Genomic DNA, 25,453 nt, shown 5'->3' on the forward strand with positions numbered 1-25,453 from the left:
TAATTTTTAGGTGTAATATACGGAACCGATTGTTTTGTTTTAGTAACATGTATTTATATTATCATCCCAAACAAAAAAATAATAAACACAAATCGTTTTAGCTATTGGTCTCTTAAGAGCAGTTTTTTGCATTTTTCTCACAAACGATTTGAGTGGAGATGGCCGGTTTTGAAAATAGGCGATTCATTTCATGTCAGAAAAATTTATTTTCTACCTAACACGTGGCACCGCCCGTTTAAAAAAAAATTTCTCCCCATTTCGTCTTACAATAAATCTTGTTAAGTGAAATATCATTGATACAAAACTATTTTTTGCTAAGTAATAGCTTATTATTCTAGTCTACGACCCTTTTAAATTTGTTTTATATCTAAGTTGCCGTGGTCTTTAACCGATCCCGTCCATTTTTACTAGAAATATTTTCTGCTATAAGGAAAATATGCGTACACAATTTCATTACGATATGTTAATTTTTCTTCGAGTTATGGCTCCCGAAACACAAAAAAATTGCTTAGTCATAAAAGGGGCGGTGCCACGCCCATTTTTTTAAATTTGAAGTTTTTCCTATTTATTGTTAGAAATCCACTTGGGAAATGAAATACCATTGATACAAAGCTCTTTTTTGCAATTGATGTTATGGTAATTTGAAGTGGTCATAACGTCAATTGACTTTTTGCCCCTTGACATTTTGTTACCCTATTGAGTTTTCAATGCATTTTTATATATTTGTTGATTTATTTTTTCCATACTTATTAAAATGTAATAAGATCATGTCACCATTAAAGTAAGGGAGTTTTTGCTTTTCAACCGAAATTTTTTTCAAAGCCAGCAGAAAAAATTTTGAAGCTTGAGAAAAAAGAAACGCCAATATATTATTACCTACCATAAAGATATTAGGGGGACTCATTAAAGCATATAAATTTATAAGGTGTAAAATTATATCCGTTTACCCACAGTATTATATGAACGCACCTAGTAATGTTCTTGATATACTCAATTGTCGATCAGCTGTATTATTATCAAAAAAAATTGTGAGTATTATATAACTTAAATTATGATTATTATATAAATAAATTAATATTATACAAATTAAAAAATGCCAAGATCAAGTGAAAAATTAAAACTAAAACAGTTTTAAAGATATTGTAAATGACTTGCTGATGTGCGCAAATTTATACAAATTGTGTAAATGATTTTTCATACGAAATTTGACAGTTCATTTACGTACTAAATAAATGTATACGTTTACACACGTTATAATGCATTTATAAGGTTTAATGAGTCGAGTCCCCATATGACAAATTTATCAGTTTGTAACCTTTTTAAGCGAACGTCTCATAGCTTGAGCTTCAAAACCTCACCATTCACACATATGTAAATAGAATCAAGTAGCACAAAAGTTAACGCTCTTTTAAACACATAAACGCGATAGTACTGAATGAGCTTGGTTGTTACCACAAAGGCGAATGTAGTAAATAGGCGATATATAAAAGGTAAACAGATTTAAAATGTACTCAAACAAAGCTAAAGGCGTATATGAATAAGCTTAGCATTCCTTTTTATGTGTTTTCTTTTTTCAAGGTAATTGCGAACAGGTCACATAGCAAAGCTTTTATTGCTTATATAATGAAATTAGCAACGGCATGTTGGCTTTTAATGTCGTCTTATCAAAACAAATGTATGCGGTATCATCGTCTTCAATTTTAGTTAAGATACGAAAAAACAAGTCAATGTGGGATAGAAAGGCCGGTTGTACCAAACGAAAGGGTGGGAGGTGAAAAATTATTATGAAGAGTGAGGTAAATTTGAAGGCATTAGAAGGGTAAAAGGAGAAAGGAAGAGAGCGGAGGCAAAAGGCCGGAAAGCGAAAGGAAGAGCTAAGCAAAATAATAATTCAAGAAAGAAAAAGGGGGCGGGAAAGAGGGAGGTAAAGTTAAAGGCAGGAGGAGCAGAAGTGGAAAAAGTGGACAGTTAAAGAGAAGTAGCGAGATATGGGATAGAAAACAGGAAAGGAGGGAGGGGAGGCAAGATCGAAGAGATACAAGGCACTGTGTTAGATTACTTTCTTTACTTGTTCTTATACTAACAACTACCCGGCGGGCTGCTGTTGTTTTCTGCCACTTCTCGTTCCTTATTTTTCCTACTTTATTCTAATACCTCTCAATTGCACTTTATCTCTTTCTCTGCTTCCCTATCCTTCTACACTTCTTCCTCTGTTCTGTCCTCTCTACCTATCCCTGTTACCATTCCTACCCCTTCTGTCTCTCTAATTCTGTCGCAGACTTTCCCTGTGCCTGCCCATATCTTCGCCACTGACCACGCGCTTCTCCCATATCCGTACATTACCTTTGCCCTTTACCTCTTCATCTTTCTTGGGTTTCACGTTTTTCGTTATACTATTCATTACAGTTTTCTTAAAGTAACGAAAATAAAACATGAGAAGAGTTTTAAAACTTTCCAAATTTTTTCGAACAAATTCTCGAAAATGTTGAACTTAGTTTTCCTTATAAACTCTTTTTAAATCAACAAAAATAAAACAAGAAAAAAAGAATACATAAAATAGTCGCAGATGTATGTATATTAGGGTGGGTCGATTTGTATGGACGAAAGTTATCCGATATCGCACCATCGATTTTTCTATAGGATTTGGGCCCAGGAAAAAAATTTCCACTACGCATACCCAAAAAAATAATTTTCGAGCCTGCGAAATTTAATTTTTTTGACTTTTTTTCGACTTTGATTTTTAAGGTTTTTTTCATGACCTACTAAAAAAATTTTCATTTGATTGTAAAGTTTTCATGTATACCCTGTCCGACCCAAAAATGTCCGCTAAAAACGTTGTCGATAACAGTTTGGGTCGGACAGAGTATACATGAAAACTTTACAATCAAATGAAAATTTTTTTAGTAGGTCATGAAAAAAACCTTAAAAATCAAAGTCGAAAAAAAGTAAAAAAAAAATTAAATTTCGCAGGCTCGAAAATTATCTTTTTGGGTATGCGTAGTGGAACTTTTTTTCCTGAGCCCAAATCCTATCGAAAAATCGATGCGCGATATCGGTTAATAAATCGACCCAGTCTAATGTATATACAGACATTTTTAACTCATATTCAGCGCAATATTGTCAATGGCATCAAACAAGTAAAAAATACAAAATTCAAGTTGAAAGCTGCAAAGTTTTCAATTGCTTACTGACTGCTGCTCCCAAACCAGAGTGGGGCAAAATTTATTCGATTAACGAATTGTTGTTTAAATTTTTCCCAAATTATTAAATAAATTATTGTTATTTATTTACGAGTACAGATAATTTGGTTTATTTAAAGAATAAATTATTTTGTTTGTTTTTCGCATAAAAAAATAAATACGAAAAGAAACATATATTTTCCTCTAACATACACAATAATTTGTTTCATATTTAAAGTGGTAGTTTAAGTTTTTGAAAAAAAAAACTTCAATCGGAAAATTATTCTAAATTAGAGCTTACGATTTCTCGAACATGTTCAAGAAGAGATTTCTCGCGGGTCTCGCCTTCTCGCGAGATTCTCGAATCTCGAAGTACTCGTAAGGCTCGCGAGATCCTCGATTCTCCGAATTACTCGTAAGGCTCGCGATATTCTCGAATCTCGAATTACTCCGTAAGGCTCGTGAGCTTCTCGACATTCAACTTAATTGATTCATTGGCTGTTTTATGTAGAGCTTACGATTTCTTCTGGAGCACAAGCCAAAATGTCCGCAAAACCACAAGTGTAAAACCCCGATATGTATAGAATATTGCCAATACAGCGACTGAATTGAAAGTCGAGAAAATCGCGAGTATTACAAGAAATTCGAGATTCGAAAATCTCGCGAGCCTTACGAGTAATTCGCGAGAAGCCGTATTCTTGATGTCTCGTTGAAAAATAAAATATAGCGAACAAAATTATATGTGTAATAAATATTTTTTGAGTTAAATGTCATTGAAGCAATATAATCAACAAAAAAGTCAGAAGTAAAAAAATCAAGTGTATAAATACTGTCCATACAGCGATTAAGTAAGAATTTCGAGAAGCTCGCGAAATTTACGAGTACTTCGAAACACGAGAGTCTCGCGAAAAGTCCAGTTCTCGATTTCTCGGGTCTCGAAAATATCGCTTGTGTTCGAGAAGAAATCGTAAGCTCTATTCTAAATTAATTATCTAACAAAAACTTATTCAGGGATAATTTCAAGAATATGTTAACTTTGAATAATTTTCTTTAAGATACATTTTCATTCGAATAATTATATAAATAAAAATGTATTCGAATAATGCCCAGCTCTGTTCCCAGTGTTTGTACAGTATTGATGAAATCCCTGCTATCGATGAATCAAGTTTTTTTTGTCAAACTTCATAACTTCGCAATATTTCGAATTGAGTTTTACAATTTATCCAAACTTATTTTCATTACTTTGGCATTCGCTGCTAATCGAGTGTCTTTTAGAGTTTACACTTTTCTCCCTTTTTATATTTTATATCAGCAGTTTTTCTTTTTTAACATAAAAACATCAAATTGCAGCTGTCAGCAATTTGAAACCTTTTTTCCTATTGCTTTCATTTTATATAGAAACAGTTTCAAATAATACAAATATGTCGTTAGCTTTGTGACAATATTTACATATATACGACATCCTGTTATATATATGTTGTTGGCTTATTGGTCCACATTCTAAGTAGCTGACAATGCATTTTCTATATGACAGCAATAGCGAATGAAGTGAGCTTGCAAAAAGGGAAACATCAGTTGATAATATCCTTACTTGGAATGTATAGCCAGTCAGCATTTGTGTATGTATGTATGTAAGGGCTAAATAACTTGACAAACGACAAGGCTCTTTTGAGTGACAAGGCTAAAACGTTTGCGCTACTGTGGAGCTGATCATTTGACATTCCTTCCAAGCAACTTTTTTTCCAATCGTTATACATTTCTGGGTTTAATACACAGTTTTAATAAGAGTAGTATACAATTTCATTTAAAAAACTAAGATGTAAAGCTGCTGTAAGAGGTAAACTTGTAAGCAAAAAAGTTAGGCACACAGGGCATGTACAAAGTGCTGCAGATGCTGAAGGATAGGAATAATTCCCGAGAACTAAGCCACAAAAAAAAGTTCCGGTAGATGACGCAAAGTTTGAAGCTCTAGAAAAATTCATCTAGGAACTATAGAAGGGACCTAGACATCGACGCACAGGCCGTATTTACTTGGTAATGGGATGCAATAAGTTCAGGCTGCCGTCTTACTCAAACAAGTACCTTCTTTAAGATATGTCATAAAATAACTTTCGTTTGATACGCATATTGATATAACTCTTTCAATTTATTTGTATTTTTCACATAAGTGGCACCCAGGAAAGGACCTTCTAATCCTTCAGATATAGAGTTACAATATGGAATTTTGCCAATGCACAAAATTTTAAATGAATTTCAGGGTAGCGCACCTTTGGAAAGGTAGCGCATCTATAAAGAAATAAAATAAAGGTTAGGTGGCAACTCTTTATATTTTTATTGTAATACGACGTAAATATAATAAGGTTAGGTGGCAACCCAAGATCAAGTTATTTCTATCATCAAAGAAAGAATCGATCCCGTTCGTGATTTGAAAGCTATGTCAGGTACGGTTGGAAGGCAGCTGCCCTAGCTAATGCACAGTCCAATTGGATTATTTTCCGGTCCATTGTGATATTTTATTGTCTAACTAGAAGACCCAGCAGACGTTGTCCTGCCCTAAATTTGGCCTATCTACATACATTTTAATAAGCTTTTTCCGTCTGACTCTGCCCCCCCCCCCCTCTTCACTTTTTCCTAACCCTTTTATTCACTCCTCCCTCCGTCCTTTTCGCTTCATCTATCTTCGTCTCTTTCTATCTCTTTCCCAATCTCCTTCTCTCTTTTCTCTTCTCTCAATTTCTTCTCATTCTTCTGCATCCCTTATTGCCTGTCCCAGAGGGTGGTATGTATTTTATTCCAGTCCCAGTCCCAGTCCCACTCCGAGCCTCAGTCCCAGTCCTTGTCCTAATCCCAGTCGCAGTCCGTCTCTGGATAATATATTACTCTGTACTAAAGCACTCATCAACAGCTTTCATTTGATATCCATATTGTATAAACACTGTCTAGGCATTCACTGGCCCACGTTTTGGCCTATATCTCGAGACCCTAGTCACCCAGGGGTATGAAAATTACCCTCTACACAACTAAAGACTCTCCTGAATTAAAAAAAAAATGTCATAGTACCTCTAAATCGCGGGCCTCCTCAGAAACCCCCTCCCCCCGCCACCCTCTCGGCGGGCCTGGTGATGTGCTATACTTGATATCATTCGCTATAATTTTTTTATTGATAAGCAGGTTGTTTAATTAAACACCAAGCAATTACACGGAAGTATATCCGCACCACCTGAAAATATGAGTGCCACTGCGTATATGTAACATTGTATTATTACGTATAAACAAATAAAAAAAATTTCAATAAAATAATATTGCGACTATAAACTGAGATATAACCTATCCTATATCTCAAGTTAGATCAAATAACACACGGGCTGCAAATCAAATTCAAAATCTGTTCAGTAGTTTAGGAGTCTATCGCGCCCAAAAATGTTGTGACACGTGTTTTTTATATATTAAGATGGTGACGCTGACACCAAAATATTAACCAAATGACTGCCTATCGACCATATAAAGAGAACCGATCGCGATAATTGCGCCTTGTCCTTATAAACGTTGGACAAATAAACATTATGATACCAACTCATCGACTGCTGAGTGGAGTTGGCCCTATCTGGGCTGCCAGTTCGAAACCGCCTTATCTCAGAAAACGTTTAAATAACGCCTTGTTTCAGAATTTCTTTCAAAAACGCCATTTTTGAGCTCAAATATAAAATCTTGACTTCAGCTGGGTAGTTTATAAAAAACCACATTTGAGATAGGGCGTTCTTCAACCGAATTCGGAGATAGGCCGTTTTTGATACAAGTTCTGAAATAGGGAGTTATTTAAGCGTTTTTCTGAGATAGAATGTTTTTGAAACGGCAACCGAGATCGGGTGATATTCTACTCAGCAGTCGATTTGAAACAGCTCCGCTGGGCTGTCGAAAATGTTCAGCCGTTTCACATAGATTCGCATCACGAAGTACCCTTCCAACATATCACTCTTCAGCTGAACTGAGCGAATGACATCAACAACTTGCTACATGGACCTCGACACCTGATTGAATATGAAGTCATATCAGCTAAGCTCGCCTGTCATGACTGCAAGTGTCCAGCGTAATTTCAAAACACTGTTTATAAGAGCCCATTGGTAGCAAGGAGTCCGCTGTACCGGTCAGCTTATGCGCCTCTCTTTGAGAGAAGCATCAGCATTAGCAAGTGACCCCACGACAGTGCAAAACAAAAGAGACCTAATTAGGACTGTGCCCTATATTAAACTTCTATCACAGTTTTATTTTAAGCATAATCTTAAAGTACGCGTATACCTTGAGGGTGGGCTTAGCTCAACGGTTTTATACCTTCTTGTACGCAGAGCTCGTTTCGTGTTACTTCGATTAAAAGCTTTTTCCCTTGGAAGCAAAAAAGTCGATCAATGAAACGTGAGAGAAAGGAAAGGGGAAAGTCCTTGTATTAAACTTCTGTGAAAAAAACGCCTTTAAACCACTCCTCCAACAAAACTCTTGTCAAAGTTTTAGACTAGACAAGAGATAAACATTGGCATTTTCTGTGCATTGCATTCACTACACTCACACCAGTGAAACTTCTTCCTGCACGAATTTTAAACAACGAAAAGTACCTTTTTTTATATCACTTCCAGCTCGCAGCAACACAATACTTGTAATAAAAGTCTATATAGATGTGAATAATTAGTACATGTGCACCTCGCAAATAGTGCATGCAATCAAAAAAAGGCAGACGCTTTTAATTTAGGTCACTTCAAACTTTTGTTTTCATGCTCAACAAAAAATGGTGAATGCATAACGAATATGGATCTAGCATCCATTAGAAAATAACAAAATTTAAGATACAATTAAAAAAAAAAAACATAAAATACTTCTGAAAATTTTCCTAATAACAAACTAGCAAATTCTAGTTGGTCCAAAATTGGCCTTGAAATACGTCGGCATTCACTTGATTTGAAATCCGCCAGCGAATATTCGTAAGGGTAAAACTAGTCAGAGAATTCATGAAAATCGAGAGACAGTGCAAGGAAAAGTTAGTCTTAAGATTCGCTTTAGAATTCGACGTCGAATTGGGATATGCCCAAGAGTTCACCCTAAAAGTGCCGTTACAATTTACCGCTACACTTACCAGAGAATTTTCATTCGGCCAAAAATTCTATACCAAATTTGTTCAGAAGGTTATCCTGAAACACTTACGAAATCGGTTTCGAATTCATGTTCCCTCAAAATTTCTCCTTCTCTTTTGGCTTACGTACATCATTAGGTGTATTCATTTAAGCTCTAATATGCAGTCTTCCAAGTTGCATATTACAAATAACGAGCTAGACTAGTAAACTCCGATTCATTTGAATGCAGTAAATTTTGGTTAACATATTTCATTTCCTTCCGTTTTCATTTTTGAATTAATTATAGGGTATAATGGTTTGTATCCGCCTTCCTTGCGATGATCAAGCAGCTTGAGCATGCTATTCTCGAGGTTTAGTTATTAGCCCATATAGGAAGACTCGGCGCTAGAGCGATTGATGACTTTATTAATGAAAATAGTGTCCCTACCTACGTTTTTGTTGTTTTATCTGCAAACACACTCCTCGAAGTCGTATGGAGTGGAAATTTTACAGACATACTAGTTCTCAAATTGTGCTCTAATGTGACTCAAGCCTTAATGTTTTGTCGATTGCCGGTACTAGCACATGTCAGCATTAGACGAACTGCCTCGAAAACAATTTTTATCGACTGCTCGTACCGTCGGGCCTGTGGATTTTAGGGAGTACCCTGTTACTGCAGGCATGCATACCGCGAAAATGTTCTTAACCATTTAACATATCCTACCAAACTCATCTGACGGCAGTTCTACAAATTGTGACGTTTCAGTTGATTCGGCAACGTTGACATTAAGGTAAGATGATTTTCTTTCACGTGGCATATAAATAAAAATTCCTGGAAAGATTAGTCTAAAGCGAGACATATATTAAAAAATAAATGTAAGGCACGATAACCTCCCAAGAGTTCTTAGGCAGAGCCTCTCTTCCAATTTGCGTCGTGCTCCTTTTAATTGTTCCTACAAATTGGCGGGACGGGACCTAAATGTTTTATACCGACTACGAACGACATGAGATTTCACTTAGAAGCTTTTCAAGGCAGAAATACACTCGGAGTGGTTGCCAAATCACTGCCGAGAGTCCACACTGATGTGATAGGCGAAGCACGTTACAACCATACATGGCGGCCGCCGCAATATATATTGTGTGCAAAAAAATTCAGGCTGGACAAATAAATCAAGGTACAACAGTATCCATATCAAGGTTGTACCAATGTGGCACGACAAAAAGTTGACTAAATTGGGGAGATAGCGATGTGGGATTATTCGGGTTCTATACGAATTTCCTTATGGCTTTCATAAGTCAAGTAGGGATATAGAATTTGCCGGATCCGATCAAGTTAGCAACGCTCTGTGATGGGTACAGGCAAACATACGCATTGCCTTCTGCTTAATACCCTGCCAGTATGCTTCTCAAAATGAAACGCAGTTAGAGGTCTCGCTAAAGCGCTGCACAAATCGGATTGCTGCTATTTGAAAGCTTTTCTATAATGCCTTATAAACATGACAACTTTGCTTCTGGGATGGAACACCCTATTATACATATCATATGTACAACAAAATATATGAGTTTCCGCTTCTTTGTTGCCATTACGCAGTAAATTTTTTGCGCTAAACCGCTCGAAGGTTGATTGTGACATTAAATGAAAATTTAATTTAGTTACTTTGTTGCCCGTATTTATGTATATTGTCTTCATCCCCTTAGTTTTCTCTTCACTTGTTTATCACAAGTTCTATTGGCTTTTAAATTGAAAATCTTTACTGCAGAAACTGTGTTAGCTTTTACGCAATTTTGTGGCGCATCCTCTTGTGCCACCATTTTTATTTATTTATTTATTTTATTTAAAGTCGACACAAAATGAAAACGGTCGACTGGAAAAGTATAATGTTTGTACAAAAAGTGTTCCAACTTATAAATTATAAGATTAACATTAAATAAAAGTAAACCTGTGTCAGAGAGAATATCAAACTGTAAAATATCAAATCAAATTAGAAAGTATTAGGCTATTTAACGCAGGAAGCGAATATTCGATACTTATACATTTATACAGGTCATTGTAGTGCACGCACCAAATCCGCAGAGGGTCAATTTTTGCAAAGTTTAGGCGACATAGCGGTAAAAGAAAAGGCACGTAATGTCTCGACGTCCTAGCGGGAACAGCGAAATTAAGCCGAGCTAGCAATTCAGAAGAATAAATCTCGCCGATGACCAACTTATGTATGAACAACACTCGAAGTAGTATTCTACGGTTTTCTGGACTAGGCAGATTGATTACTTCTGTAAAATGGAAGATGAATGCTAGAATCCCAATTAAGACCGCGAAGTGCAAATATTAAAAATTGTTTCTGAACAGACTCAATCCGCGTTATATGATTTTTGTGTCCAGGACACCAGACACACGAGCAGTATTCAAGTACTGGTCGGACCAAGGAAGTGTATAGGATCTTCGTGAGATAAGGATCTTTAAACTCTTTGGCCCAACGTTTAACAAAGCCAAGTATACCTGTTGCTTTATTTACAATGGATAAAATATGCGTATTAAAACATAGTTTTGGGTCAAAAAGTACACCTAAATCACTAACTGCAGATAATCGCTCCAGAGGTGTTGCATTTAGAGTATATAGAGTCAAATATGGCTTCACTCGGTGAAAAGTCACAAGCTTACATTTGAAACAGTTTGAAACGAGTAGGTTCGCTGTGCACCAGCTCCGAAATGAATCCAAGTCAACCTGAAGGAGGTTCCGACTAACCAAGTCTGAGGGCAAGTATGTATGGCAAAGTTTTACATCATTCGCACACATAAGAGCCGGGGAATGTTTAAGTATTAGTGGTAAGTCATTTATGAAAAGTGTAAAAAGCAATGGGCCCAGATGGCTACCCTGAGGTACTCCAGTGGTTACATTAATTGTCTTAGAGGCAATATTTTTATAAAAAACGTTTTGAGTCCTGTTTGTAAGGTAGCTTTTGAGCCATAATAATAATTGCTTCGGAAACCCTACTGGGTCAAGCTTGTGAATCAATAGCTTATGGTTGACTGAGTCGAAAGCTTTACTAAAATCGGTGTATATGACATCTGTTTGTTGTTTAGACAGGAAGCCGTCCCTTACTATGGAAGTAAACTCCAGTAAGTTTGTGGTGGTTGAACTTCGGCGCACAAAGCCATATTGATAGGAAGATAATAAAGATTTGCACGTATGTTGAAGCTGGCATGTAACTATTTGCTCGAATGTTTTAGGGATAGCTAAGAGCTTGGCTATAGTTTTCAATATTAGACCTACTTCCTTTCTTGTGCATGGGAATAATAAATGGCTGTTTCAAATTGAAGGAAATATCGCAGAATTCATAGATAACTGAAATAATTTCAAAATCGGTTCCGATAAACTCAATGCGCAATGCTTGAGTACACAACCGGGTACACCATCTCGCCCCGGAGAATTTGTTGGTTTAACTGCTGAAAAACTTTGAAATACTGTGTTGTAGTCAATTACAGGATTTAGAATACAATTTTAACTATTTATGTAATATGGATAATGACTTGAATTGATACTATTAGACGAATAGGTTGACCTAAAGAATTCAGCGAATAGTTCCACAGCATCATGATCAGAGCTGGAAGATCTACCACCGTAGGAGAAGGGAGATGGAAATCCCAAAGTTTTTCTTTTCGAATTAAAAAATCCATAAAACTGTTTAGGATTACGGAAAAAGTTAATTTTACAACGAGTTAAGTAGCTTTTATAGCTTTGTTGATTATGGAAGTGAAAGTTTTAACGAGGAACTAAATATTTTGAATAAGCTTCAGATGCCCCAGATCTCTTAAAACGCTTATAAAGTCTACATTTAATGTGTTTTAGTCTCACAAGATTCCCTGAGAACCAAGGTGGCTTATTAGTTTCAACACTATCATAGTGAACAGAAGCACAGTGTGTAAAGAAGCTGTTGAGCGATCTGTAGTGCAGAATCGATGTCATTGGACGCATAAAGCTCACACCAGTCATGAAAAGCAATCAATTCATTCAGCAAAGTGAAATTGGTCTTATGAAAGCATCTTGAGCGAAGACGAGTTATTCTTCTAGCTTTAGGAGGCATCTTAGGCTGAAAAATGTCACATGCTATCTCAAGTATAGGATGATGGGGATCTTCAGGAAGAGATAATGGGGAAATCCGACTTATGGAAATACCCTTAGGTTCACCAACCAGCTGCTAGTAGGTATATATATTTTCTCTCAAATTTAAATGAGTTTTACATAATTAATTTTAAAACAATGCGTAATAATAACTGAATATCAATTACTTATCAAGCAATGCACACAAATGCTATTCTACATTATATATTTAAATTTTGACGTGCAACGCCTCACACACCCGCATGCGTACGCTTCGATTGTATTAAAAGATAAAGATACAATAAATAATTTGGTTAAACATCAATTTGCGATTTTAAATTCAATAAACCATGATTGAAGGTCATTTGGTGGGCGTTTAAAATAATTGTATTAAGTATCTGATGTGTTGATGCATACACGCACATAGATATATACCGCAAAAGCTTAAACGATTGTGTACCATAAATGTGCATATACATGTTTGTATGAGTTGTGCATGTGAATGCGCAGTTTTTTTGTCGAGCGGGGCGTAACGTAACGTAAAACCGTTTCACCATTACGCGACCATTAAAGCGGAGTCATTGGTGCCGTTTGTCGTATCGCTGTAGCCGTATCCCTAACGTAACCCTATATGATACATTGTTATCGATTAATGGTGCCTTAACCTAAAAATCGTGAAAATTTCATAAAAATGAAGAAACCGCAAAAAATTAAAAACATATTCCAAAAGAAATAAGTCTCCTAGTCATAACGTATCCAAAACAATGAATAAAATCTACAAAAAGTTATAAAATTCACCAACTCAAACATTTTTAGGTTATGGATATGGCGAAAAACCAAAAACCAATTGGTTGACTACGGTTACGACCTTAGCGTTACGATATGGCACCAATAATCTATTATATTGATTCCCATAAGGTTGGTCGAATCAGCTGTTATAAGGTTACCGATACGGTTACCGATAACGCACCAATGTCTGCAGCTTTAATTATTCCTTCTATTATTTTGAAATTCAATATTTGATACTATGCAACGTTTCCTCAGCAAAAATAGTGTGTGTAGATTTATTGTTATACTAGCGGACCCGGCGGACGTTGTTCTGCCCTAAATTTGGTCTTTCCTCAAAAAATTTAGGAATCTTTTTTCCTTCTCTCTCTGAAAACTAAACCGAATATCACAATACAAATTACTTTACTTTAAAGCTCTCATTAACAGCTTTCAATTGATATCCATATTGTATAAACACATTCTAGATGTATCCGGGTCCACGTTTTGGCCTCTATCTCGAGACCCTAATCACGCTAGGGTACGAAAAATATGCCTATGTTTCTTCCAGGAACGCCGTGAATCACTATACAAAATTGCATGGCAAGCCATGTTGTGGTTCAAAAGTTATAGTGCCCAAGAGAACAGACATTGACATAAACGATTTTTCGACATATTCTCACCCCGTCAAATAGTTATCAAAAAAATATCGCACAAAAATTTTGGGCTCAATTTAAAAAAATCGTTTATTTTATTTAAAGGACTACCCATTGGGGTGTTGTTCGCATCTGCGTCCTTCTACTGCCCCCTGGTTTTAAGACTTGAGGCGCCTCCAACGTCAACCGCTTCTAGCGTGTTAGAATTATTATCTTTATTATATGTGTCAAAAGACATTGTCCCAAGCTGCGTATGCAACATATCTTACAGGCAACGACTTTTTCTGCATGTCCCGACACGTAACAGCCGGATGGATTCTTAGTTCAACCTCCTATTTACCTTTCGCGAAAGACCGGAGTCCTTGTGTTACTTCCCTTTGGCCTATCAGCCTCTTCTGCATCCTTTCTCCTACTTGCAGCTTTCGAGGTAAATGCTTTCAAGGTAGTTGGTACGTCGATTTTGTAGTTATCTGTCCTAAAGCTTTAGACTCACTTGTCTCGTCAATACGGCTGGCCTGCGTCACATCCCTACAACTGGGTCCTTTCAACCTTTCGAAAGCAGGCTTGTTGCCTTCCTCCGAACGTTGCCTATTCACTCTGCCACCAAAAGCTTCTTTCTCCTCGTACCAGTTGTAGTACCAAGGGTTCCTCGCTAAAAAACTTTTGAAATGCTCTCGGCCTACATCAAGCCACCCACAGGCCCATTGCAAGTGGTCACTCTCCAGGTCTCTAGTCGGCCACGGCTCCTAAGCCTTTGAGAGCTGAATCTCTTACTCTCTGCTCCGCACGTTTTCGCACTAGTTTTGTTCCCCAAGTCCGACACATCACTTTAGTCGTCTCTGGCTTGCTACTCTGTTCTCCCTGGCTCCTCCTCCTTATCCTTATGGTCGTACGACCAAGAAACTTACTTTCCGAGGCGGCCCGGTATCGGAAAGGCTCCGTTTAAATACAGCCTGGATGGTTTAAGAACGAGTTGTTCCTGACCAGGAACATCCCTGCGTCCTGATGTGACGCGAAACGGCATAGATGCAAGCCCGCTTCGCCTCGGCTAAGCACGCACACCTTCTCATGAATTTGAAGGTATTTTATATACCTCTCTGCATATTAATAGCACCAACAATAAAATATGGTATAATAAAACACCGTTTCAAAGCAATTGTGCCTTATTTTCATATCTTTAATCTTCAATGTATGTATATTCGCATAGGATTATACTTTTATAATTTTTTCAAGTATTCAATAAAATTTGAATACATTTAGTTAACGTTTTCATACAATGTGTAATATTTCTTTTATCTCTTCTTTTCTTTCAGTGGTTGGTTGGGTAGTGCCAAAGGCTGGTTAGGCAATGCCAGCGCCTCAATTCCATCAATGCCGGCAATGCCTACCATGTCTATGCCATCAATGCCAGCTATGCCAGCCATGCCGTCGATGCCCTCTATACCGGGGCTGCGCAAAGGTGGTGCCGAAGGTGCTGAGGGTGTCGGCGCCGATGGCACTATTCCAGAAGGCGGTGATCCAACAGGTGCTATGAGTGGTGAAGATGAAGACAAATCGAGGTACATCAGGTATGGGCCAAGCAGCTAATGACGGGACAATGCTATTTTATGGGTTTCAGCAGGGCTAAAGAAAACTTTATAAAAAAGCAACCAAACGACAAAAAAAAAATAATAATAATTATAAAAATTTCTAATTCATACGTAAAAACAAAAAAAAAAGAGTTGAATTCGTATTGATTTTGCAAAATTTTACACATTTAGTGATGTTTATGTGTATAGATTTTGCAATATCTATGAATTAAGAAAATAACAAGATGTTGATATTTTTATAAAAAAAAAATAATACATATATATTAATCATCAAATTTTAGCTCAGTTGAATTTGCAATAGTTTAGTGCGAATAAATTTTTTAACAAAAATCTTAAACTCAACAGATTTATAATATTTATAATAGTTTGTTGCAAATTGTTTAAAATTTCGTTCAATTGCGTTGAAAAGAATCACTTTTTTATTTAGTTTGTTTGCCGAGAGTTGCATTCATTTCAGATTAATCGTTAAAGCACAATTAATTTATTTTTTATTAACTATTACATACATACTTAAACACATATTTAAAAAAAATATATATTAACTACATTTAGTCATAGGTGCATACAAATTTAGTCATTCGATTGCATAGAATACCAGGAACTGTAACTGTTATCATTTATATTTTCAGCTCTTTTTGTGTTGTCCTTGTTGAAGACAGATTATGCAAGAATTTTACCTTAGTTTGGGTCCAATTTTTGTCAGGTTTTATTTTTTAATAATTATGAAACTACCCACAATAAGATTCGAAGATATTTTCAAGGCGCCCTACTATGACGAAGTGAGCTTATCAATACCCCGGCCAAAAATCCCAAGGCGAGCTCTTCAAACACGGCGGCCAAAGAACATGCATCAACTCCTTTGCAAAATATACTCGGAAGAGCCTTCAGAGTGTAGTCTAGCCAATTCATAAGAAAAGTGATTCCGCAAACTGCCCCACATCCAAATACCGCGGAATCAGTCTGCTTAAACCAGCATCAACACTAGCAACAACATCAGCACTGAAATCCAGCGAAGAATCAATCTTGCCAATAAATGCTACTTTGGACTAGGTAGGCAATTGAAAAGTAAAGTCCTCTCTCGGCGAACGAAAATCATGCTCTACAAGTCACTTATCGTACCCGTCCTGCTATATGGGGCAGAAGCATGGACCATGACAACAGCAGATGAAGCGGCTTTGGGAGTGTTCGAGAGAAAAGTTCTTCGAAAGATTTATGAACCTCTACGCGTTGGCGATGGCGAGGTTCCTGTAGACGACTATGACAGAACTTGAAAATCGAGAGCGACAATATCGGTAATTGTCGGACCATGATGCTGACAATTGTCGGTATGACAAAATTGGTGACAATAACGACAAATCTAAATAGCTCTGTAGAAAGCAATAGCAGATCAATATTTATTGTATTTGCATGAGATTGATTATAAATTTTTCTCTTTTCACTTATTGTAATGGATTTAAATTTTTTAAAGGCAATTTGACTTAGAAAAAATGAACTTTGTTTTTTGTAAAACAAGTTTATCAAATATTTCTTGAATTGTCTCTGACAAAGCGACCAAATTCGTCCCTGACAAAATTGTCCCTGTCAATTCTATGGAACATGTTCCCGTAATGATAACAAAATACCCCCAAAAAGATTCCGGAAAGATGTCGAAATAAACTCAAAAATAACCTGAATTAAATAAATTCGGTATTGTTTCGGGTTAGTTTTAGGATTATTTCCTAAACATTTGCAAAAGAAGAGGTAAACGATATTTTTCAGGGTACCATAATCATTGGTGCCAAAGTAGTTAAAAATACACCCAGAATGATTACGACATAGTTCCAAAAAGATCATGAAACCATTCCATAATAAAATAATTTTAAAAAATGTTTTAAGTTAAACGGTTTTATTGAAAACAATACTTACATGAAATAATAATAATACTAAAAGCTAGAAAATAATTAGGTAGGTCCTAGGTACTAGTAATCACACTCCTCATCAATCTAGCGCGTTGATCAGACAATTAAATAAAAGCGTTGGACGCGTAAAATTTCTATTGATAGTCATATAAAAGACCAACTGAACCTTAATCAGGTTATGCTACGCCTCACACGCTTTCTATTCTTGTATAAATTATGTGTTCAAAATATGAGCTAAATCGGACCACAAATAAGATTTTTGTGAATATCTCTATCCTTGCGCCACCTAGCGACGATTTTTTTGGTATTATTGCATTGTCATCGGGTTCTGAACTATATTCCAAGTTTCAAGCTTGTAGCTTATCGGGAAGTTACTTAAATTTTAATTACAAAATTCGTTCACAACGGCCGGCCGTGCAGCCGTGCAGTGCAGCCTGACAAGTCAACCTAAATAAAACCGTTTAAAAATGGCACAATGATTGAGAAAGCGGTAGCCAACTCGTTTCGAAAGAAACCTTACACGTGCATAGATAATGAAGACGTCCAGAAAACTATACCAAAATCATTTTGAAAAAATTCTCAAAATGTTGACTGACTTAAATAATTTTTGATTTGCCAAAACATTGGGCCGCAGTTCAAGGGGAGACTCATAATCCCGACTTTAGAATCCCTACAAGACGCAATCCAGACAGTCCAAAATACAGATTTAAGAAAATCCCAACAGAGTAATATTCAGACAACATAATAATAGCACTTAAACCGAAGGGTGAAAATTGAAAAAAAGGTTTTTTGAAGCAAAGCTTGTATCTGGTAAGGAATTGCATGTCAAGTTTGGTCGTGTGTGGATTCTGCTTGGTCGGTTTTTAATCGTGTGTAGATTATGAATAGGAATTATATATACATACATACATACTTAGGTAAAATTCTTGCATTCATTGTATTCTCAACTGAAAAATAGCATTTGTTTTTGAGATATGTATATTTTTTAAAACCAAAAAAAAAAATATAATTTTATTATTGACGAGAAAAATAAAAACATAATTTTAACTTTTATTTTCGACCAAAAATAATAAATGTCAAACTTTAGCTTTTAATTTTGACTGAAAAAATAAAAGTGAAGTTTTAAAATTTTAGCTTTATTTTTGACTTAAAAAATGGAACACACCATTAAACAAACATACGTAAAATTTTAACTTCAGTTTTCGGCAGTCAAACTTCCATTTGCGACCGCAGAATAAGTATAAATCACTTGATACAAAATTATGCTCTAAATTTCACTCAAATTATCACACACACAGACTATTTGAAATATAATTTCGAAAATAACTAGAAAATTTGGTCCCTTCTCCTATTTTACATGTTTTTATACTCAGTTGAGCAGAGCTCACAGAGTATATTAACTTTGATTGGATAACGGTTGGTTGTACAGGTATAAAGGAATCGAGATAGATATAGACTTACATATATCAAAATCATCAGGATCGAAAAAAAATTTGATTGAGCCATGTCCGTCCGTCCGTCTGTCCGTTAGCACGATAACTTGAGCAAATTTTGAGGTATCTTGATGAAATTTGGTATGTAGATTCCTGGGCACTCATCTCAGATCGCTATTTAAAATGAACTATATCGAACTATAACCACGCCCACTTTTTCGATATCGAAAATTTCAAAAAATCGAAAAAGTGATATAATTCATTACCAAATACGGATTAAGCGATGAAACTTGGTATGTGAGTTGAACTTATGACGCAGAATAAAAAACTAGTAAAATTTTGGACAATGGGCGTGGCACCGCCCACTTTTAAAAGAAGGTAATTAGAAGTTTTGCAAGCTGTAATTTGGCAGCCGTTGAAGATATCATGATGAGATTTGGCAGGAACGTTACTCTTATTACTATATGTATGCTTAATAAAAACTAGTAAAACCGGAGAACGACCACGCCCACTTTTAAAAAAAAAAATTTTTTTAAGTCAAATTTTAAAAGAAAAGTTATAATCTTTACAGTATATAAGTAAATTATGTCAACATTCAACTCCAGTAATGATATCGTGCAACAAAATACAAAAATAAAAGAATATTTCAAAATGGGCGTGGCTCCGCCCTTTTTCATTTAATTTGTTTAGGATACTTTTAATGCCATAAGTCGAACAAAAATTTACCAATCCTTGTGAAATTTGGTAGAGGCTTAGATTCTAGGACGATAACTGTTTTCTGTGAAAAAGGACGAAATCGGTTGAAGCCACGCCCAGTTTTTATACACATTCGACCGTCTGTCCTTCCGCTCGGCCGTTAACACGATAACTTGAGCAAAAATCGATATATCTTTACTAAACTCAGTTCACGTACTTATCTGAACTCACTTTTATTGGTGTAAAAAATGGCCGAAATCCGACTATGACCACGCCCACTTTTTCGATATCGAAAGTTACGAAAAATGAAAAGAATGCCATAATTATATACCAAATACGCAAAATATAACTTTAGAAAAAAACTTTGTAAAATGGGTGTGGCACCTACCATATTAAGTAAAATAAAATGAAAAAGTTCTGCAGGGCGAGATCAAAAGCCCTTGGATTCTTGGAAGGAATACCGTTCGTGGTATTACATATATAAATAAATTAGCGGTAACCGACAGATGATGTTCTGGGGCAGCCTGGTCCACATTTTGGTCGATATCTTGAAAACGCCTTCACATATACAACTACCACCACTCCCTTTTAAAATACTCATTAACACCTTTAATTTGATACCCATATCGTACAAACGCATTCCAGAGTCACCCCTGGTCCACTTTTATGGCGATATCTCGAAAAGGCGTCCACCTATAGAACTTAGGCCCACGCCCTTTTAAAATACTCATTAATACCTTTCATTTGATACCCATATCGTACAAACGCATTCTAGAGTCACCCCTGGTCCACTTTTATGGCGATATCTCGAAAAGGCGTCCACCTATAGAACTAACGCTCACGGCCTTTTAAAATACTTATTAACACCTTTCTCTTGATACCCATATCGTACAAACAAATTCTAGAGTCACCCCTGGTCCACCTTTATGGCGATATCCCTAAATGGCGTCCATCTATAGAACTATGGCCCACTCCCTCTTAAAATACTCTTTAATACCTTCCATTTGATACACATGTCATACAAACACATTCCAGGGTTACCCTAGGTTCTTTTTACTACATGGTGATTTTCCCTTATTTTGTCTCCACCGCTCTCAACTGAGTATGTAATGTTCGGTTACACCCGAACTTAGCCTTCCTTACTTGTTTATACATGCATTCATATACTGACCAAAGTTATTATTTTTTTGCGTTTGACTATAAAGCTACAGACTATACATAAATGCTATATAATTTTCCGACTTTCACTCAGTAAATTTTTTTCCGAATATGAAATATTGTTCAGAGTTGTCAAGGAATGCATTCCATTTGGAATCTTTATTCCTTTAAATTGCTGCCCCAGAGGATTGCAATACTTTTTGTAAGTCCGAAATATTGAATTAAAAATTTTAGTCATTATTCCTTTTTGCATTCCGGACTAATTATTCCTTTTTTTATTCCATGGATTGCATTGCTTGAACTACAATATTTGAAGGGATACATTCCGCAATCCTTTGCATTTCTTTTACTTTTCAATATTATTATTCACTTGCGGAATGCTCTTAAATTTTATTATTCCACATGAGGAATTCGAAAAGCTTAATTAGTCCGAACTACTGACTAAAAAAAAAGGTATCCATTAGTCCAAAAAAAGGAACAAAGGCTGCAATCGAAAAGTGTTAGTACAGGAATGGGAATGCATGGATTGCATTCTGGGGTGATTGTATTCCCTAACAACTCTGATATTATTATCGAATTATATACGCTATATACTCGCACTAATACATATATATTATAAAATTAATAAGTATCTTACTTGTGTATTTAAATTTAAATTTTCGAAAAACGTATCTTCACTATTTTCCTTATATTTTAATCTACTCTAACTTCTTTGTATATTTCTCTTTTTTAACTTTTTACTAAAAGCTTGGATAGTTTACCGACTTTCCCATCAAATTACTATACACATCCTTAGCTTTTTGCTTTCACATTTTCCTACAAACTATCAATATTTATTAATTATTTAATCGCGCACTCATACATATATACTATATCATTGACTACAAAGCTCTGATGGCTTTTTAATTCCAAACGTATTTAAAAATATATAAATTTTATGCTGCAAAAATGTTCAATGCATTTGAATCGATACTTTTTACTAGAGTTTTGTTATATGTATGTTCGTAAAAACTGATGAAAATTGAGGAAAAAACTGTTAAGTACTAAAAATAGTAACATTACATAAAATTTAAAAGTTTGCTCCTAAAGTATAAAGTTTTACGATTTATCAAAACAAATACGGAATTTTTTTAAACACAAAGCTTTGTGAATAGAGCTTAGCATTTATAAAGCGGTGGGCTAAAGAATTCAATGAGCCCTGTATTATCAGAACCCTTTCTACCTCGTATATCTTTCAGTTGTATGGAACCCACGTTGTCAGGTTCATTGTGACAATTTGGCGTATGTTCAAAAACAACGCCTACTGTATGTGTTGAGAGGCTTACACTGGGATCCAGGACAAAATCTTTCTCCCTTCTCTAATCTAGAGAAACTTTTTTACCTACCTACTTAACAGAGTCGCAGGGAAATGCTTGGCGTAACATTCATTGCCGGCGCCGGGGAGATTAGATTCAATGTTCCCCTCATGCCGTTCTGACATTTTCAATCACTTTTCTTAAAATCATGGGAATCTATTTTTGAAATGCATGAAACTCTGCTGTTTGTGTTAGCATTTCAACAAACATAGCACGCATTTTGATACCTCAGGCGGGTGACTTGAAAACACGTCTTTTTCAACCTCCCATGCAGGGCAGCCCTAATTTTTATATGATAGCTGTACACCTGCTGCTCGAAATCACGTCCATTTCGACAGCACTAATAATGAATTAAATTTGATTCAGTGTTGCTAGACATTCCGACAACATATTCTATAATATATTAACGATTATAAAATTTAAGTTAAAATTAAAACTAATCGCGTATGTTATTACATGCATGTTGTGAGTCTCCAACTACTAGAAAGATATGATGTTTAAACTAATCATTTCGAACATATCAACAAACTTTTGGAATGGTGCTCGGAGTCCCGTCCATCCCGACATCATCAACAATGTAATTCGGAACTACATAAAAGTTAATCTACCTATTCTGTATACCTGTTTGTATTTTCATGCATAGAATCTGTATACTAAATATCTATAAATATAAACGTACGTATCTAAGTAGTCTATTAGATTTGCTCAATCTATCGAAGAAATAAATAAGCTTCTGCCTGTCAATAAAGGTAACCATTTTCGTTATCCAAGAAAAATTTGTTTTAGGTGGACATTGCTTCATTCACTTTTTTAAATATTAATTATACAGTTAGTAAATACATTACACAATTACGTAAATTTTGAGATAGTCAATTTATCATAAGCAGTTTTCGACACATATCAAAAAGATACAAACTTTCCGTTTTTATTATGTTCAAGACACAGTAGTTCATCAGCCACGTAGCATTCATTTCAACGCACAATGATATACATTAATCACATTTTATTTTATTTCATCTTTCATTATTTCCTACACTTATCTTTGCAACCTAAATTTTTACTCCTTTTTATTTAGCATCCCCACAATTATCAGACAAATATCAATTATAAATTTGCACTGCTTTAAGTTAAATTAAACATTTTCATGATTAATTATTTATCTACAATATCAAAAAATTTGTTTAGTTCAATTTTAGTTATTTTGATTCTTATATTCCCTAATATATGTATATATAACCGAAAAGCAGCCATGTACATTTAAAACGCTCAGCTCAAAAAGTTCCCGTTAAGTAGTCTCAAACCATGCAGCGCTACCATAAAATATCAGAATCCATCATTATTGTGCGGCCCATCATAAAAAAGCGAACCGAAACGGATATGCTTTCCAAAACATAAGGCAAAAATAAATAGTAAACGCTCGAAACATGTCCATATGTCGTTGTTAGTTTAAAACACACACTAAATCAAAAACAAAAAAAAAAGACGATCGTTAATCGTACATTTTGTATTTAACAAACAAACAAACAAACAATAATAAAACGATATGTAACGCAACAACATTAAACGTTTAATTATGATGTCTTTTTGTTTTTAGTGGGATTAGTAGTGAAAAAAAATTATGCCAATTTTTTCTGCTCATGACTTGTAAGTGTCTTCTGAATAATGTATCATCCTTCCTTATCCCTATTCTGTTAATTGTTTTTCTCATTTCCAATACATCGATTACTAAATTTTGTGTTAGATATTAGTTTCTGATCTTTTTTCTTCAATTCGCTTATAATATTTTTTGGTTCAAATACTTAGATATTTGCTCTTTAAAGATACTCTTCCTTTTACTGAACAAAAAGTGTTCATTCTTTGTTCTCTGATTAACGAAATCTTAAACATTTACCTATCTCTACTCGTTTTTAAAGTTTAACAATCGCGTTGTTGTCAATTGCATGCGACCAAAGGCCGCTGTCATTAACTCCATCTTTCTGTTCTATCCTTTAAAATTCCCATTCACTCTAGTCATTGCTTTTTCTCGTCAATTTTTTTTATTGTATCACTTTTGTTCGGTAACTTTTCTTTTGTGAAACAGCATTCATTTCCATTTCGCTATAAACTAGGATATTTTTGATATTATTTTCATATCTCACCTCGCAGTATACTAACAAGCTTTGTAAATTTTGCCGTTTATTTATTTACTACTCCTTTTTTGTTCTGATAATCTACTGGCCTAATGATTCATTACATTTAAAAAAACAAGTCTTTATCAATTCATTTAATATTTTTATTAATCTTTATAAAAGAATATATACATATATAAATATAGTCTAAAACTTTTTGGGGCTCTGTTTAGTTTTAATTGTAAATAGTTTTTTGAACATTTTATAACTCCTATATTATGAAACATAGAATGTTCTTTCGTTTTATTCACCTGGTTTCATTACAATCTTTAGCTTAAACCAATAAATTAGTAAACATAAATCAAACAAGCAAACGAAAGACACAACTAAAGAAAAAGGCAAAAAAAGTTAAAACAAAAGATCAAAGGAATCGGGCAAAACAAACAAACAACCAACACAAAACATACAGAACATACACATATAAAGAAAGAAACATGCGAAATAAAATGGAGAAAAAACTAGACTAGATAAACTGATCAAATTAATCAGACAACAAAGAATGAAACAAAAGAACAATGCAAACGATGGACGCAACTAAAAAATAGACATGCGAAAATAAAAAAATTTCAAATTCGAATAAACAAACAAACAACCCGAGCGAAACATGCAGAATATAAACGAGAAAAAAATATGAAAAAAAGTAGCAACAACAAACAAAAACTTACAGACAAATGAAGTAGACAAAACGAGCAAAATATGCAACTAAACCAAACGATGTAAGAAATTTACGCAAAATGTCAGCATAAAGAACAAACGTAAGAATAACAACAATTATAAAAAAGCAAGCAATGACAAACAAAAACATAATCATAAATCAATAGATAAAACAAACGAGTCAAAGAAATCAAACTATATAAACAAAACAAACAACAAAAGCATAACAAAATTCCAAAACTTAAACCATGGCTCAATTATATGGTTGGCTCATCTCATCAGCTGATTTTATTTATTTCATTGCATGGTCGATGCGATTGTCAAAAGGAGATGGCAAACTCAAAATGAAACCAACACATTGGCAACATTTTCTTACAACATACAAAAACTGCTAAGTTTTATGTTTCCATTCCATACCATTCGCACCAACACCAATACGCAGATTTTGACAATCTGAACTAACATATTTTGTTTTTGTACAGATGAGCCAACCATATAGTTGCACCATGACTTAAACAAACGAAAGTAAAAAACAAATCAAAAAAGCACTCAATATAAACAAATCATAAAAAGAAAAACCGAACGAAGGCCACAACAAAACAAAAGGACATATTCTTTTATACGAGTAGCAGCCTACTCCATTTTAGTATTTTTGTTTTGTTAGTGAGCAGTATCGTTTCCATTTTGATTGAGCGTATATTTT

At 35.0% G+C, this 25,453-nt stretch overlaps 1 protein-coding gene across 13 annotated transcripts in view; it reads left to right on the top strand.

The window, feature by feature from the left end:
• Positions 1 to 25,453, top strand: part of Sap47 (Synapse-associated protein 47kD) — a 153,732-nt gene that overhangs the window by 91,450 nt on the left and 36,829 nt on the right. For all 13 annotated transcript variants that reach the window (XR_010952244.1, XR_010952245.1, XM_067780155.1 and 10 more), the window contains one exon: positions 15,113 to 15,367. Coding sequence is in view for 11 of the 13 variants with exons in the window: in XM_067780155.1 (XP_067636256.1) it covers positions 15,113 to 15,367 (255 nt within the window). In the remaining 2 variants the exon portion in view is untranslated. The remainder of the gene's footprint in view (positions 1 to 15,112; positions 15,368 to 25,453) is intronic.

Source organism: Eurosta solidaginis, chromosome 1 (genome assembly GCF_040869045.1).
Source record: "Eurosta solidaginis isolate ZX-2024a chromosome 1, ASM4086904v1, whole genome shotgun sequence".
Classification (NCBI taxonomy): Eukaryota; Metazoa; Arthropoda; class Insecta; order Diptera; family Tephritidae; genus Eurosta; species Eurosta solidaginis.